Source organism: Gopherus evgoodei, chromosome 2 (assembly GCF_007399415.2).
Source record: "Gopherus evgoodei ecotype Sinaloan lineage chromosome 2, rGopEvg1_v1.p, whole genome shotgun sequence".
Classification (NCBI taxonomy): Eukaryota; Metazoa; Chordata; order Testudines; family Testudinidae; genus Gopherus; species Gopherus evgoodei.
Window position 1 is genome coordinate 237,478,178 of NC_044323.1, and position 17,669 is coordinate 237,495,846.

Genomic DNA, 17,669 nt, shown 5'->3' on the forward strand with positions numbered 1-17,669 from the left:
CAGACACGAGTTGTAACTAATGTAGACAATTTTATTCAGAATGTTGTTCACAAAACACACACCCCGCTCAGTGACACACACATTCCTTTGGCTCTTGCCTTTGGGTAGAGCTGGCTTCATAAGAATGATCATCACCCACCCACAACAGATACCCAACCATCCAGTCCTGCCTTCTAGACTCCCTTCTTGTTGGTCTGCTCTCCTCTCTGTCCAGCAGGGAGCATGTCAGGAATAATGCTACTTTGCACTTCTATACCACCTGCCATGTAGGAAGCTCAGGCCGGGTCTACACCTAAAAATCAGATCAGCCTAGCTACATCACTCAAGGCTGTGAAAAATGTTGCACCAAGCACCATAGTAGATTGTCTGAACTGCCGGTACAGACCACAGCTAGGTTGATGGAAGGATTCTTTCACCTATCTAGCTACATTAACTGCATTGATGGATGTAGGAAGCGCTATGGCGGCATAGCTGCAGCACTGTAGCGGTGGCTCTGTAGCGTAGACATGGCCTCAGAGCACCTTACAAACATCAGTAAATTAAGTCTCACAGTATCTCATAAGGCAGGGAAATACATATAGTTATTCTCATTTTATAGGTGGGGAAACTGAGACATAGAGGGTTTGTGACTACAGCACACTTGACAGTTGTGACAGAGTTCGGAATAGAATCCAGACCCTCTCTCCTCATTGTGCTTTGACCACAAGACCATTCCTCCATTTGGGCAAAGGGTGTAGCTTAGATGAGAAGCAGCAAATAGAAGCAAATAGTCACAGCGGTAATGCATTGTATGAGGAATTGCTTTAGGAGTCCAGCTCATTACAACCTCTAGGGACATTTCTACGATAACTGGGATCTGTGATAAATAATCTGCTACAGCTTTAATCATAGCCTGTTAGGGCAGATTAGAAATCAGAGTGTGTTTGGTGTCATGCAGGTGTTTCTTTAGTATATTTTTATAATTTTGCCTGGAAGTAATAAAACCAACCCTTCTTCTACAACACTAGTTTGGTTCAGAGATAAGAGGCAGGATTTAGGTGGTCACTTGTAGCATCCTTTTCAATGCCACGTGAATACATCTTTAGAAAGTCAGACTACTTGTAGAGCCAGGTATTAATTAGTATGAATAAGAGTGGCAGAATCTGCATAGGATGGAAAGTCTGATCTGTCAGACTTGATTTGCAGTTTACACTGTAAGAATCAAAGCTGAGAGGGTATATTTTCCTCATTGCATTTAGGTTTCAATCATTCCCGTGCATATGATGTGTACATAAGAATATGCCTATTTGTCTCATGAATTCTTGTTTAATGCTTTGTTTGCAAAGGAAAAAAAAATCATTCACTCCTTTATCAGCTTTTGTACATTGTAAATTGGTGGAAGGCAGTTGCTGAGACTTCTCAGCTTTCAAAGCTAATCTGGGTTCCTTCTAGAATGAACGAACTCTAACTGAACAATTAATCATGTTTTTCTCCAAAATCATGTTCAAACGGGGGAGGGGAGGGAGGGTCAATTCTTCTATTGATACACATGAAGTCGATGTGTATTTCTCTCTCCTAAATCCTCTTCAGAAATAACACCCTGCATCCTGTGATTCCTTGATGCGTAGATATTTGGCATAGCTCCTTCTGAAACTGTATAAAATGACACAGCTAACATAATTATTCGTTTTTAGAGGATAATAGCAGGAATAGTTTCAGCTAAGACAAGAATATTGCAAGGTGCATCTTGTTCAGAACAAGCATGAATAGTGAAAGGATGTCTTTGCTTGTTCATATATTAAGTACTTTTTGAGCTTTTTACAGTCATGTTTTAGTTTAATAAAAATAACCACTTTTTCCTCACTTCTTTCCTAGAAAAAGCTGATAGAACATCTTGACAGTCCAGAACTCTTGACTTTTGTGTTTTTTATCCTAAACAGGGACCTCCAGTTATCTACAGAATGTCTTAGTTTGCATATTTGGTAAAGCATGGGGAATGACAGTTCAGTGCCTTGCCAGTATGCCTAGGGTGACCAGACGTACTGAAAAAATTGAGACTGTCCCAATATTTGTTTGTCCTGTGTCCTGACTGATGTACGGTCAGGACGTCATTTGTCCTGATATTTTGGCTCAGGGCTGGAGGAGTACCCTGGTGAGCACTCACCTGGGGTCCCAGCAGTGCTTATTTGGGGTGGCTTCCAGGAAACGGCAGGTGGCAGGACCCTGCAGCCCCTAGGCACAGGGGTGGCCGGGGGGTGTCTGTGCGTACTGTACCTACCGCAAGTGTTGGCTCCATCGTGGCCAATGGGAGCTGCGGACGCGGACATGGCACAGACCCTCCCTGAGTGCCCCTGACCCTGGGGCGCTGCGTGCTACTCACGCCCCCAAGTGCAACCCCCACAGCGTCCAGCCAATGGCAGCTGGAGCCCGTGCTTGTGGCAGGTGCAGCATGTGGAGTGGAGACCCCGCTGGCCGCCGCTGACCTTAGGAGCCAGAGGAACCTGCCAGGTGCTTCCCAGTGGGTGGGAACCATCCCCCAGGTAAGCTGCAGGGCTGCAGCTGGGGCCCTGTGCCTGCAGATGGGCTGTGGGCAGGGGCCGGGGCCATGCACCCCTAACCCGTCGCTTGCAGCAGGGCTGGAGTGGAGGCCATGAGCCCCCAACCCATGGTGGGGATGCAGCCGGAGCCAGGGCCCTGCACTCCTGACCCGCAGCTTCCTCAGGCTTTGTATCCCCCTTCTCCCATGGGGTGTGAGCCTGGGGCTGCTCCCACGTGTTGCAATATTTTGTTCTTGTCATCTGGTCACCCTAAGTATGTCTTACCCCTTCCTGGAAGGTCCCTTCTATTGGTTAAAATTACATGCCATTCATCCTTGACCTCTGTTGAAACTGCCAAACGGGGTGCCCAGTTACTACCAACAGTGATGTGAAGAAATGTCAACAAGGAGCTCATCTCAAATAGGCCACTTAAAAGCAATGATTTTCAGTCAAGCCCAACCTCGGCAGGATTCAAAACATTGTTCTAGGAAAGCATTTGAATCCCGTTGTCAGGTATGAGCCATCCAGGTCCCTGGACCACTACTTTGAAAATTTATAAGATTCTTAAACTGAAAAAAGCCACCATTGTCCTTTTAAAAATTACAGATTGATCCATCCTCGTGTCATTTCAAATTCAACACACAGATTTGAGTAAATGAAGACACAACAGAAACACGTTGAAATCTCTAAAGCCATGTAAAACCCGAAGGCATTAAAATTTATTAAATGATGCAATAACAACAGAATTCTTTATTTACAATAGCATTATTTAACATCAAATAAGCAAACAGCATCAGCAAAGCAATATTAACTTGCATAAATGTATTTAAAATTTCTCTGAATATATCTACCTTTGCATAAACTGCTCACACTAGAAATACAAACATCAATGCAAGTGAACAAGGTGATGTTCAGAGTCAACTCCGCTTTGAAAATAAATCACAACCTGAAACACTGTAAGCTTTCTCCTGAAGAACCATAGTTTATATATTGCTTAATTTTACCCTTGTATAATCTTTTCATATACACACATCTCAGATGCAACTTGATGAGGAACTGTACAAATAAAACCCACAACTGACAAAAAGGGGAAAAAAATTAAATGACAGTAAATGTTTGAAGAAATGTGTCCATCTCTATTCAGCAACAAAGGTAAGTGATGATACACTTATTCCAAAATTGTACACAATTCACTATACAAATATAATACATCAGACAGCTAGGTAGGAATATACAAGACTTAAAAACCGATCTAAGGCATTATGCTAGATTTTAGCATTTTGAGGTTCTTGCACATAGCTTTACCTGTAGTAAGAAACTGAAAAGATTTTGTTTTAGTCTACAAAGAAACACCAGGGAGAAAATTCTAATTAAAATCAAAGCCACTACAGTAATTTTCTTTTGTGCAGAGAATACTTTTGCTCTTCAGCAGCATACTACCATACAAATACTAGAAAACTTGAAATTCACACCAACAATTAATGGCTTAAGTTGCATTTCAAAACTGATTGTGTATCTTTGGGTTTTGCAAGTGGAGCTGTGCCACCCATTTCATGTGTTAAGCCCATATGAACTCCATTTTAAAACATATATTAAAAAATGCATTATATAAACTGCAAAAACATTGCTTTCAATTAATACAGGCCAAAAGGGATATTGGTATGGGACGAAATTTTAAACTTTGAGTACAAATTAATTCATTGTAGCAAAACAGCTCACTTCACTTTTTAAACTTACCACATTACATGAACACTTAAATGGGTCATATGACCAAGTTTATGTATGTATACTTTTCACATTATGTGCCTTTCACATTTAGTAATATAAGTAGAACACTGATTATTTGTTCTGTTTAACAAAATCCAAGCACTTTCTCCAACAAATTTACTGTGTACAGAATGAGAAATACTGATAATGAAGAGAACTGATTTGGCTATTTATTTTTGCTTCTACTGTGATCAATATGATCTGAAGATTCCTTCACTCACTTTTCTTTTTAATTAGCTTGTCAAAAACTCAAAACACCAAAACCTAATTCTGAGCCAAAGTAGTAGGTATAATCTCCTTCCTTTTAAAATGGCAATGGGCAATGAAGTATCATAATCACAAATCGAATATAAAGGTTTGCAGATCTGTCATGAATAGGGACAAATTTAAACTACTCTTTTGTCCACCGTGAAAAAGATTAATCTATTGAAAGAAGTAAGGGTCGAGCACTGAAAAGGAATACAATACAAACAAAATTAGTTAAAAACCCATTTACATTTTGTGTTGTGTGAAGTTAAAGTCCCGCTAATTTATACAATTCTTATATAAATAAATTTAAGTCAGGTATATAATGTATGTTTAATAAAAATGTCATCATATCAACGAGAATACGGAGCTCAGGCTGACAGCTACTTTAAAGTTTTCCACCAGAGCGAAACACGACCGCTCAGTTGACTAAATATTTCCTTTTAGAATTTGACATACAAAATGGTGACTGCAGAAAAGTGCTGTTCCCTGTGTGTTATGAGTCCCTCTGAGTGGGAAACAAATGGATTCACAGATTTCCTTGATTTTCAGGAATATCCTTCCATGGGAAACAACTCTTTTAAATCATCTTTAACATACTTTCTTCGGCTTTGTATAGATATCAACAGATACTTTGTACATTTTAACCCCCACCATAAATAAACAATCAAATTACAGGGAAAGAAACCTTCCACTCCCAAAAGGCATGGCTGATGAGATATTATAAAATGCACTGCATTTTAAAGGACATCAAAAATTTGAGTTCAGATAAGAAAGTGTGTGGATTGAGGGTCAGAAGAGAGAAATAGGAGGTCAAAAACATCAATTTCTTGGTATTTCAAGTCCTCAGAAACTGATGCCAGTTTAGTAAAAGATTATTCCAACCACAGTGGGCAAGAAAAAAAAGTCACCTTAACAGTGACTTGTTTAGTAACAGTTTCTCTAAGATTCATTAAGAAAGAATATAAACATACAAAAAAATCAAGAATTGGTTCCTACAGTGGCTGCATATAATATAGGTTAGATAAATGACTTTATGAGCAGAATCACAAGTTGAAAAGTCTCAAGCATACAAATTAGGTCTAATCAAGGCATTGTGATCCTTTACAAAACACTTTTTCAGGAGACACACACGGCTATGAAGATATCTAATTTAATACTGAAGTACCTCATTTGGAATCAACTCCACAACATGTATACCTCACAAAAAAATTATACAATTAAAACAGTTAAGTTCTCAACTTAAATTATTGCTTGTTTACATATAAAGTGGATTTTATGTACCTTACAAAACTTCCTCATAGTCCACACTGCTTTAAAAGAATTAAAAACGCATGATGGTAAATCTGTAGTGATATCTGCCGTAAGTTTTAAACAAATTATTATTTTCCCAGTTAACGGATGGGGAATGGAAATTAACATATTTTAAAGCAGGTGCCTTTAGCTCTTTTTGATATTATGCCTCAATTCTGCCACTACCATCACCAATAAATGCACTCTCATTGGAATTCATTGTTCAACAACTGGTTACATACAGACTAAACTGCAGGTAACACACCTGGGAAATGAAGGGCTTACCTGTTCTTTTATCCTATTAGAAGAGGAGGAGGAGGAAAAGAGGGCCGGGAGAGACAGGCAGGAATTTAATTCCATAATAAGATAATGCATTTATATTTTTGGATTAATGATTTGCACTATAATTTTTTTTAAACTACCACCAAAAAAGCCCCTACTGAACGGCCCTCTCATAAGATGTTTTTAGCCAGTTTTATAACTTTAAACCCATTCAAAATTGATCTGTATAGTTTTCTACAAAGGTCCAGCTTTTCTATCTTTTCCTAAATCAAACCAACTGATTAGCTGTTTATTCCCCATACATTGCCCACACCCCTCACTAGCGTCCAACCCACTCCCAACCCCAAAATGCAGGCCTTAGTTCAAAACACTGATTAGCAGATGGAATTGAATCCTTTGCATGAGACTGAGTAGCCAGGGAAAACAAAAAGCAAGAAACCAAGGTCTAGAACTAAACAGGAACAGAACAAGAGCATGGTTGTTTTTCCTTAAATACATACATTTAAATACATTCAATCTGACATGGTTTGTGAAAATTGCCTGTCAACATTTACTTCGCAGGAGAGATCTAAGTTGCACTAAGGTGAATGCAGTGAACAGACTGAGCAACTGTCTGTACGCTAGCTTCAGACTGTCAGAGAAGAGGCTGCTCTTCCAGCAACAATGTTTTGACTCCACTCTGGAAGGCAGAGCTGAATCCTGTCTGCAGCGTTTAGCTGAGCTCACTCCAGCGGAGCTGGCTTGGCAGGTCAGTTGGGTCAAAACAAATAGATGCAGGTCTTCAAACTGGTAAGTGTTTTGGGCTGGTGAGCCCAGGCAGCTGAAGAAAGGAGCAACCAGCAACTGTCAAGGTCAGCAATATTTCTGAAAAAAATAGGAAAAGGAAACAGATGTCAATGAATTATCTCCAAGTGCTTCATAGATAGTGAGAAGACAGTCAAGAATACTAGGCATTGTACACATATGAAGCATTTAAAAATACCAACCACATGTACAAAACTCAGTCAAAATATACAAACTCCAAGCCAGATTCAAACATCATTGAAATGTATGTTAAACCTATTGGAACCAATAGGAGTTTTCACAGGCTTAAGAGCTTTGCTGGACTGTGGCTAAATCTCTGTTTATGTGCGCGCGGACACACGCACACACACACAGAGACAGATGGAAAATTAGGTGGCCAGCTTTGAAAATCTGTCTGTACAGATTTGATTTAAGTTGACAAAGCAAGGCATTTCATGTGTGTGTGTTGATACTGAATGTCTTTGATCTTTCAGGCATGTGTAGGCAGAACTGTCAGTGAAGGCAATGGGAGTTTGCCTGCACAAGAACTACAAGTTAGACGACATCCTTAAATCATTCGGATTTGTCTAAAGAATGCAGGCTTCATGATCACTAAGATCACTCAATATTTGGAGACTGTGAATAACAAGGTTGTTTAATGAGAGAGTTTCTTTCAACTCTGAAATCTGTGGTTGTAACCAGATCCTTTATTCACAATTTTCTTGATGTTTCACTTTTAAAAAGTGTTATAAAATTAATAAAAAAGGAGTGAGAGAAAGGAAAGATTTCAACTAGCAAGGCACAGAGTTCAGGGCTTCTTTGGATTTAATAGCCTGGCATAGTAAGCAGGGCTCAAAATTGGGCCTGGCTGTGCCCATCAGTGGCCTGCTACCCTTTTTTAAGGGGAAGGGATCCCAGCTATCCCTTATGTTTTGAAGAAAACAATGAAAACATTAAATATGTGCAAAGCAGTGCTGTGATGTTTGCCCAAACTTGCAGAGAGCCTGAAACAACAGGGTATTAACAAAATAGTCAGCTACAATAATTTAATTGTCACAGCTAATTCACTGTGGCTCACAGCACATAGGAATGGAGAGGGCTGATTGCAAAATTAAGATCTGCAGAGTCTAGTGAGAGTGTCATTTCATTTTGATACCTTCAGTTGGTGGCACCCTGGAATGTACCCTCTCTCTTTTTCTTCACAGTCTGACCCACTGAGATGATAGGCAAAAATGGAAAAGGGGAGCCCTGGGAGATATATGAACCATTAAGGAGAAGCTAATCCTGCAGAGCCCAATGGCTGACTAGCCCTGGGCCCTCTGAAACTAAGGTCTGGTCTGTTTGGTTGTGGTTTTGGGGCTACACAGCTTCCTCCTTCACTCAAGTGGCTGCTGCTGTCTATGGACGCAGGCAGGTGCCACTGCATCATTTACGCTTGATTCACTTCTTTGCAACCATGAAAGCTGGACATAACATTTTCAAATGAAAGCTTAGATTCTGAAAAGATCAGAGAGTCAGTGTAAGAATCCATGGGGCTAGAACCTGGGTCTGTGCAGCCAGGGACAACTGACAGTCCCACTGTGCCACCTCCAAGAACCACTGCAGAGATTAGGCACTGCAAGAAGTACAGCCCAAATGGTCCAGAGTGACAGCAGCCTACAACCCTCTGATTGGTTAAGCACATTATTGAACCCTGGATGGAGCAGACTTCCAGACTACATTACTTTCTGGTCTCTTGCCTCCTGGTTCCAGCCTGGTAACTACCTCTGGTCTCTGACCCAAACCTAATTTTGACCCTAACTCTTGCTTATCAGTTGCAGCTCTAGTGATACCCTGATCCCTGCTTGCTGACTACTGCCTCGTGGGCTGTCCTCAATTTGTGGACATCAGCCCAGCTGGGATTACTAGATCAGACCGCCTATGTCCCGGCACTTTACAGCCAGGGCCCTAGGTTTGTGTCTGTTCATCAATCCAGCCCTGCCTGTAGGTATAGCTGAACCTCTCTGAGAGGGAGTCAAGCCTGAGGAGCCCAGTGAAATCCAACAGAGTAGAGGTGATCAAACTGTGAACGTACATATAATCTATTAAGTGAAAACATCACACACACTTCCCCCCCCTACATTTGAGCCCCGGCTTTTAGGAGTTAACTATGCTTTGGTGGTTATTCTTAGTACACGGTGACAGTGTACACTGCAACAGTATTAGCACTTTATGGATGCAAAATGACAAACAAAAGTGAAAATTCATAAGGAATCATGTCACTATACTTTTGGCGTAGCCACTCTGCTAAGTGAGGATTTAAAAAATATTGCAAAAAGTACTCAGCCCACATTGGGCCAAATTTATTCTAGGAACTCCAAAGGACTTTTGCAGAGGATGAATTTGTTTCACTGTGACATAATAAAGATTAAGCCATGTGAGTAGGTAAAATATATATACAAAAGGAGAAAAATTATGGCTATATATAGCTGTCCAACATCTTGAGAGATGAAGAGTCATGACAAAGTTGGTCCGTCAGTGGTGCTTAGCAATGGTATAGGAAGAGAGCCCTATGCACAAGCGGCAAATCTTCCCACAGTGGCAACAGGTCCACTTGCCAATATGATGCTATAGTGAGGAGGTGTAGCTTACCTCAGACACGGAGGGAAAGCCACAAGCCACCTGGTGGGCAGAGCCAGGAGGGCCCCGCTCCACACCCATGTGGGACAGGACAGGAAGGGGAAGTATAAAAGGCCAACCCAGTAGCTCAGTTGTGGGGGGAAGCTGCCGAAGGAGACAGACACTTCTTCCCTGCTGCTGGAGTGGGATGCCAAGGAAAATCACTGCTGTCCTGGAGACCAGCCTGAGCTTCCAAGAGCCCTGCCACTCCCAACGCTGAGGAGCTGCTGCTGCTACACTTGGTGTATTTCGGGAAAACTGAGGATGGTCCCTGGACACAGGTACACCCGATGGGGAGAATAGGAAGCAGCCCAGGGAAAACAGGCAACAGTCTGGTTGACAGCTGGCCTCAGCTGTGTTGTGGATGGATCCCCGCTGACCCAGTGGTGGACCACTCTCCCATTGTTAGGGCCGTGGGCTGGGACATGGTGGAGATGGACGGGCCTATGTCCCCCCTGCTACTCCATCCTGGGGTGTCAGTACTCCCCTCTCTTTAGGCCAGGAGGCCTGCGCTCCTCAGGAGTCTGTACTGGAGCTCCATAGACCGTGCGTGGCACTCCCTGCTACCAGAGCTCCACGGACCGCGGGTGACGCTGCCCCCTACCTGAGCTCCATGGACCGTGCGTGGCGCTGTCCCCTGGTGCTACAGTTCTGTCTGACTCAGTCAAAATGTGGGCAGGAAAAACTAAGGCAGAGGAGCTGTGGATCTTGGTTATAATCTCTGCTTTTTTGTTTGAGCAGACAGGGATGCCCATGACCACCTTTAATGCTGCTTTCAACAGCTATGAAGTTTGTGTGATGTGGTGCATGGTTTCAAGACTGGAGACTCTGCACATGCGACTCTATGGCAAGCGTTAACATCTAAAGGAATGAATAATATTTAATGCACTTTATTTCAGTGAGGTAGGTCTGTGTAAAGTCTAACAAGTCAATTCTTCTAAGGCCTGGTCCACACTACTCTGTTAAACCGATTTTAACAGCGTTAAATCGATTTAACGCTGCACCCATCCACACTACTGCTCTTTATATCGATTTAAAGGGCTCTTTAAATCGATTTCTGTACTCCTACAAAACGAGAGGAGTAACGCTAAAATCGATATTACTATATCCATTTAGGGTTAGTGTGGACGCAAATCGACATTATTGGCCTCATTCTTTTACAGTAGCTACCCACAGTGCACCGCTCCAAAAATCGACGCTAGCCTCGGACCACGGACGCACACCACCGAATTAATGTGCCTAGTGTGGACGTGCACAATCGACTTTATAATATCTGTTTTATAAAATCGGTTTAAGCTAATTCGAATTTATCCTGTAGTGTAGACGTACCCTTAGAGTGAGGATATAGGAAATGTGGCAGCTTTGATGAGAGAAAAGGAACACTAGAGGTAAGATATGGTAATTGACACAGCAGCCACTAGATGGTGCTTTGGGATCATACTACAGAAGAACAATCCCTGCTTAACATATGGTATTCTGACTGCATATTGAAAGTTTGAGGGTACCAATATAGTTTTCATATTGTTTTAAATCCAAGTACATTTAATCATTTCTTATTTAAAGACTCCTGGGCAAGGACATTTCTACTGATACTGACCATTTTTTTATATTTTGTGTGGGTTTCTACTGATTTGATGTTTGGATTACACAGAGAAAATATTATACCTTGTCTCCAATCACGCCAGGTCCCAGATATCATGTTTGTTGTAACAAGATTTCTTTGAAGCCGAGGAAGGTTATTTTCTACGAAGAACCTTCCAGTGAGGGGACATTTACAAAATCCACCTCATTTACCTGGCTACTGTCCAAGAGGACTACAGTAATTTCTCTTCAATACACTACTGCCTGTAATGCAAATCAGTTTTGTCCCAAGTAAGTGCTAAGTACTTCATCAACTGGAAATTTGTGCCTAGTCAGTTCAGCACCATCACTCTCCTTAAAGCAAGTACTGTCTATAAGGTAACAAATTAAATAATACTTGAAATTGTTGCCCTAAGTACAACACAATAAAAAGAGGAGTAACACTTAAACAATACGACACTTGAGGTTAAATAAGTTAAATAAGTAGCAGTGGACATACAAACCAGCAGTGAGGCTTCCCTCCTTCTGCAAACACTTGTATCATTGTTCCAGAAAAAGCAAACAAACTACGAATAAGTTTGATGAACTTAATTGTCTTATCAACAGATGTTAATGGAAAAATACAGAATACAGACGTAAACACACCATTAGGGATCTAAACTAGGATCCTTAATATAGATGTCACCACCAGCTAAATTAAAAATAAAATTTACTGTAAAAGCCTTTAAAAAAAATGCCATCCAGAGAAAGAATGATTAAGTCACTGGTTATTCAAAAGAAAAACTGCTAGTACCCTAGCTATCTTCTGCTCCTTTAAACAATAAGACACCTGTACACATTTTAGTCCTTCAAATATTAATGGTTTAGTTGTGTGAGTGTATGAGAGAGAAAGAGAGAGAGAGACTTCTTACCCGAGATGTATCTCCCTCCTGCTTTATCATATCCATTCCAGGCAGCTGGTTTGGAAAAAGATTGCCTCCCCTCATAGCAGGATCATTAACCTAGTTAAAATGAGATATTGAAGCAGATTAATTCAAAAGTATGTCAGAGAATTTGAAGGAAATGTAAAAAGAGAATATTAGAAACTAATAAGCCATGTTCCAAATGTACATCATCTCCCACCTCTGAAGAGACGCTAGGGTCAGAGAAGTGCCTATGTAAAAATGACACCTTTCTTACTCAGTGTGTGCGCACGTGTATCTGAATCATATTATCTTATTTGACTGACCAAAAAAAAAAAAAAATTCTTTCCTGGTATTGTCATCTTGCACATGTTTTCTTAACCTGCTCTAATTATTAAGTTGGTGTCATTCTAAGAGGAGCTGCCTGCTGGGAAGGGCTCGAAGCTATAAGCTACCTGCTATCTTCCGAATCTCACTGACAGAGGCAGTTGTTACTGTTGCACCTGCACACCACAACACAGTTTTTGGAAGGAAGTACAAAGAGAAAACACAGGTACTGCATCCCATTAACACTGATTAGGGAAAAGAAGTTTTCTGTCTCCTCTCCTCCTCCAGAGCCTCCTGGCTGCTGGGAGGATGAGGTTCTTTCACTACACTACCCTTCACCATAGTTTTGGCTGCAGCAAGGGGAGAAGAGGGACCGGCAGCCACTAATCCCTTAGTGCCCCCTTCAGTGTGGTCTCTGTTGCTATTCATTGGTTTGCCAAGTAGAAACAAAGCGATGAGCAGCATGGACAGTGGAGTATTTGCTCTAAAGAGCCGGGAAGAAAATCCTGCATAGTTTATAGGCAGTTCACATTCAGAAAGTTGTCTTTTCCACTAGAAGGGTTAGAAGCTTAATTATTTTTAGCACGAAAGTTTAAAATCTGCAGAAATTGATGGCTGAAGCCCCTACTCTCGTCAGGGAAGGTTTTCTCATCTTAATGACAAGCAGGGGAATGGATTTTTCAACCCTTTATTGAAAAATTAAAATTCAGAAGATACTGAACTGTGCTCTGCAAAGAAAGGGCCTGGAGAGTGTTAGATGAAGGTTTCTAACCATTAGAGGAGTGACGTTCTGGAACAGCCTTCCAAGGGGAGTAGTGGGGGCAAAAGACATATCTGGCTTTAAGATTAAGCTTGATAAGTTTATGGAAGGGATGGTATGATGGGAGAGCCTAATTTTGGCAACTGACCTTTGATTATCGCCAGATAAGTATGCCCAGTGGTTGGTGATGGGATGTTGGATGGGATGGGATCTGAGTTACTACAGAGAATTCTTTTCTGAGTGCTGGCTGGCGAGTCTTGCCCACATGCTCAGGGTTTAGCTGATTGCCATATTTGGGGTCAGGAGGGAATTTTCCTCCAGGGCAGATTGGCAGAGGCCCTGGAGGTTTTTCGCCTTCCCTTGCAGCGTGGGGCATGGGTCACTTGCTGGTGGATTCTCTGCAGCTTGAGGTCTTCAAACCACAATTTGAAGACTTCAATAACTCAGGCATAGGTTAGGGGTTTGTTATAGAAGTGGATGGGTAGGGTTCTGTGGCCTGCTTTGTGCAGGGGGTCGGACTAGATGATCACACTGGTCCCTTCTGACCCTAGAATCTATGAATCTATGAACTCATTCTTCTGTGTTTGGGTTAAACAACTGCATTCGTACATGCAGAATATTTCCTGTCATTGACAACTGTGCAGTAGTAGATTTGTTATAACATGCAAAGGCTGAATGTGTGAATTCTTTTCTATTTTGTTCCAAAGTGCGGGAAAGGGACTGGAAAACAATTTAAATTGCGAAAAATCAAATCACATCCAAATGAATCCAAAACAAATATTTGTAACAAAGAAAGCAATATGATTTATGTGTGGGTAAGATTTATATTGTCACTGCAGAGGCAGTACAGCTATGGAAAAACAAGCTGGCTCTAGTCTGCCTTACACAATATCAACACAATCATCAGCCATGTTCCAACTGCAGAATTATTATTATTGCCACCGATGATGCCAGCATTCTAGTTTGCAGTGTTGGCAGTTAGGAAAACAATTTTAGCTTTGTAAATGAAAGACATTTTATTTGGAAATTACTGAAAGAAAAAAACCAAAAATATAATTTTTACACAGCAACAATGAGTCCTGTGGCACCTTATAGACTAACAGACATTTTGGAGCATGCTCTTTGTTGCTTTTTACAGATACAGACTAACATGGCTACCCCTCTGAATTTTTACACAGTAACTCTTCTGACGACAATTGCCGTTTAATCGGAGAAACAAGGTGACATAGAAATTAATAATTTTTACTTTTAGCTGAAGTTTCTTCCAGAGCATTAGAGATAATGCCATAAAAATACAGGCCTAATTGTGTTACTAAGTATTAAACCCAAATAAAAGCAAAAAGTGGACAAATTTGCAATCCGTTTGCTCTGAAGCAAGTTACCATGCCTTCCTGCCAACTGAGCTGAGCCAGGTGCAACATTCGCAATGAGGTCTCTAATCATTTCCTGACTCCTTTGTTTGATTCTATATGTAGAATATCCCAGATACCTTGAAACAATTTTTTGAAAACAAATTCTTAGCAAACAGCAGACCAGTTTTGACTTTGGCAGTAATGCATCTGTGTGGACTAAGAAAGTTAACATCGAACAGAGCAAACCTTGAGTAGACAGCTAGTTAATGGTTCATTCAACATATTGCAAAGTCTCTCCTGCACTGCTGCAGAAATTTTAAGCTGGTTCTCAAACATCCCAGTAAATAAATCTGTACATGACTCAAAATTCCAAACAGGAATCACTAGCCTCATGCCTTAAACAAAAATAGGATGGCTTGGCAAAAATGAGTAGCCAGAGTTGAGTGGAAAATCAAATCTGTAAAGAATGCTCTGGCCAAATAAACACTTCCTTCTCCCCTTCCCCTCTTCTTCCTACCTCCTCTAGTATTGCAAGAAATTGCAACCACTTGCTCTGCCTCAGTGGCTTGGAAGGCAGACTTTAAAAAATGCTGTAATTCGTGAGATTGGGATTTTGAAATAACCTTGAGATTCTTGTTCCCCAGATAATGAGAGGGTTTAAATGTTTATTTTGAGTACCATCAACAGCTAGAGAGTTGGTGTGTCACTGATGTTAATAAGGAACAGATGAGAACCCTTAGGACTCATCTAATAGTATAAAGCTCTGGCTTGGAGAAGTGACATTCACTTAGACAAAAAACAAGAGAAGACCTTCCACCTTTCTCACGATTGTCCCCTTCGAATCTCTACTCCCATCTGCCATTGCTTTAATTAGTTTTACTGCATTGAACATTATTTGAAACTTGTGTGTTGTCTAAGTGAAATTTCAGTCCCCAACTACCATATTGTTTGATAATTTGAGATAATCTTTTTCTCAAGCCCTTTTTAGTTTAATGTGTGAATTTCATCATGGAGATTCACATGGATAAAACTGAAAGTAAAATGTTATTTTACTGGTTATGTGTATCTTAAAGAAGAAAATTGTGTTCTACGTAACAGCCCCAAAGAAAAGTACATGTGTAAAGCTCTTCAGGGTGTAAGAACAGAATTAGCTACCAGCCTTAACTACATTACATTATAAACAGTGTGAATTTTGTGCTCATGACAGTTGCCAGAACAACAGTCCTTGAGGCTGAAGTCCTATTTATCCATATAGCAGGTACAGCATGGACAATGACAGCTTAATCATCTCCAAAACACTACTGTGGCAATGTGCCTCATCCTCACCCATAGAAAATAGCTTTATGCCCATTCTGTCCTTGGCTCCATTGCTGAGATGATTAACAAGGGAACCAATAAGTGTCAATTGTGCTGTGGAAACCCATCTATTGCGAACTGAACTAGATTAGTGGTTCTCAAAACTGGTCTGCCGCTTATTCAGGGAAAGCCCCTGGCGGGCCAGTTTGTTTACCTGCTGTGTCCACAGGTTCGGCTGATCGCGGCTCCCACTGGCCACGGTTCGCGGCTCCAGGCCAATGGGGGCGGCAGGAAGCGGCGCGGGCCGAGGAATGTTCTGGCTGCTGCTTCCTGCTGCCCCCATTGGCCTAGAGTGGTGAACCACAGCCAATGGGAGCCATGATCAGCCGAACCTGTGGATGCGGCAGGTAAACAAACTGGCCTGGCCCGCCAGGGGCTTTCCCTGAATAAGCGGTGGACCGGCTTTGAGAACCACTGAATATGATCACCAAGTTCATTCCACAGAAGCTATGGAGCAATCAAGCAGATGCTGACTACTGTGGACCTGGATTTGAATCAGAAATTCAGATGTGAAAGGTGCATTAGTCATCCAGTCTTTTGAATGCAGAGCTAAAACTAAAGCTTTTCTTTTTAACATACCATTTTCAAAATAAGCTAGCCGTTACAGTCAATCTCAGCTTCCCAGAAAAAACTACAAGTCAAGCAAATCCTCCAGCTGTGGTCTCAGGTCCTTAAATTCTCACCTGCTCAGGACCCATGGAGGACAACCCTGATGTAGGCACAGAGGTCGCTGAGGTCATGCTGATCTGCCCTGTCATCTGGTTCATGTTGTTCATGCCACTTGTGTTGGTTGCCATGGATACACTGATGTTCATGTTGTTATTGTACATGCTGGTGTTTGCTTGCTGCCCAAAATGTGGAGGGGACTGTTGTGAAAACATGCTATATCAAGGAATGAAAAAAAGCCACGTGTCAGACTCAGAATGTTGACACCACTAAGAAATCACTCTCTCAGAATATTTCTCAAACTAAAATTTATACATGCAATATACACTAATGTCCAAGGACAGCTGCTTTGCAGGCATCAGCGGGCTATCCTTTCAAACTTGAAGGCCTGATGTCTGTGCACTAAAATGCATGCCTTTGCCCACATGCAGAATTAATGTGTCTGAGTGTACCAATCTGTTGTACGTGCATAATAGCAAGTTATATGTCTTGCTTTCTACTTGCTACGTAGGTCTAAAGCAGCTTGGGATGAGGAATTTTTGGAAGGGATGTAAAATACCAGTTCCCCCCCAATTATTATCATCATAGTAGAGGGGAATCAAGTATATTTAGCATCTGGACTGGTAAGTTTTCAAGATCATTTTGCATGCTTATTGTAGGAGGCCACTGGCACACATGAATACCAGATCTGAATGCATGGTTACAGCAAGTGGACTCAAGTGTAGGCATGCAATTGTGCTGAAACTTTTGCTGACAGACTTCAAGCATAAGGTTTTGAAAACTTGGCCCGCACAGCATAAAGTCTAGGGCAGTCATCTTTCACATTCATGAACGAGACCTTGGAATAACTGAAGAACCATGAACTGTGGAAGATCCCCTCCCAAGCATTATACAAAATCTAGAGTGTGTAGGAGCAGAATTTCTATTCAAAGTGAAAGTCACCTTAAAAGCTTTTCAACACATCTTATATGCATTACACTATTTATACATCAGCCCTTTCTCTGCATAGTACACAGGCACTAAAGCAGTATAACTAAGGCATCTTTATTAGCAGTAGATTGTTAATACACAGAATAAAACAAAATTTAAAAATTACATAAGGAGTCTATTATAGTAGAATGAGTGTAAAATGTCTAGAAAGCAGGGTACAGACAAAATGTAAATACTTCCTCTCGTGAAC

At 41.3% G+C, this 17,669-nt stretch overlaps 1 protein-coding gene across 8 annotated transcripts in view; it reads right to left on the minus strand.

The window, feature by feature from the left end:
- Window positions 1-3,193: 3,193 nt before the first annotated feature.
- NCOA2 (nuclear receptor coactivator 2) overlaps window positions 3,194-17,669 on the minus strand; it is a 260,761-nt gene continuing 246,285 nt past the window's right edge. For 3 of the 8 annotated variants that reach the window (XM_030553254.1, XM_030553253.1, XM_030553252.1), the window contains 3 exons: window positions 16,507-16,705; window positions 12,038-12,127; window positions 10,154-10,406 (listed from right to left, as the gene is read on the minus strand). In XM_030553254.1, coding sequence (XP_030409114.1) covers window positions 10,359-10,406; window positions 12,038-12,127; window positions 16,507-16,705 — 337 coding nt within the window. In that variant the 3' untranslated portion in view covers window positions 10,154-10,358. Of the gene's footprint in view, window positions 6,969-10,152; window positions 10,407-12,037; window positions 12,128-16,506; window positions 16,706-17,669 lie in introns of those variants that run through there. The other 5 variants (XM_030553255.1, XM_030553249.1, XM_030553251.1 and 2 more) reach the window with 3 other exon arrangements.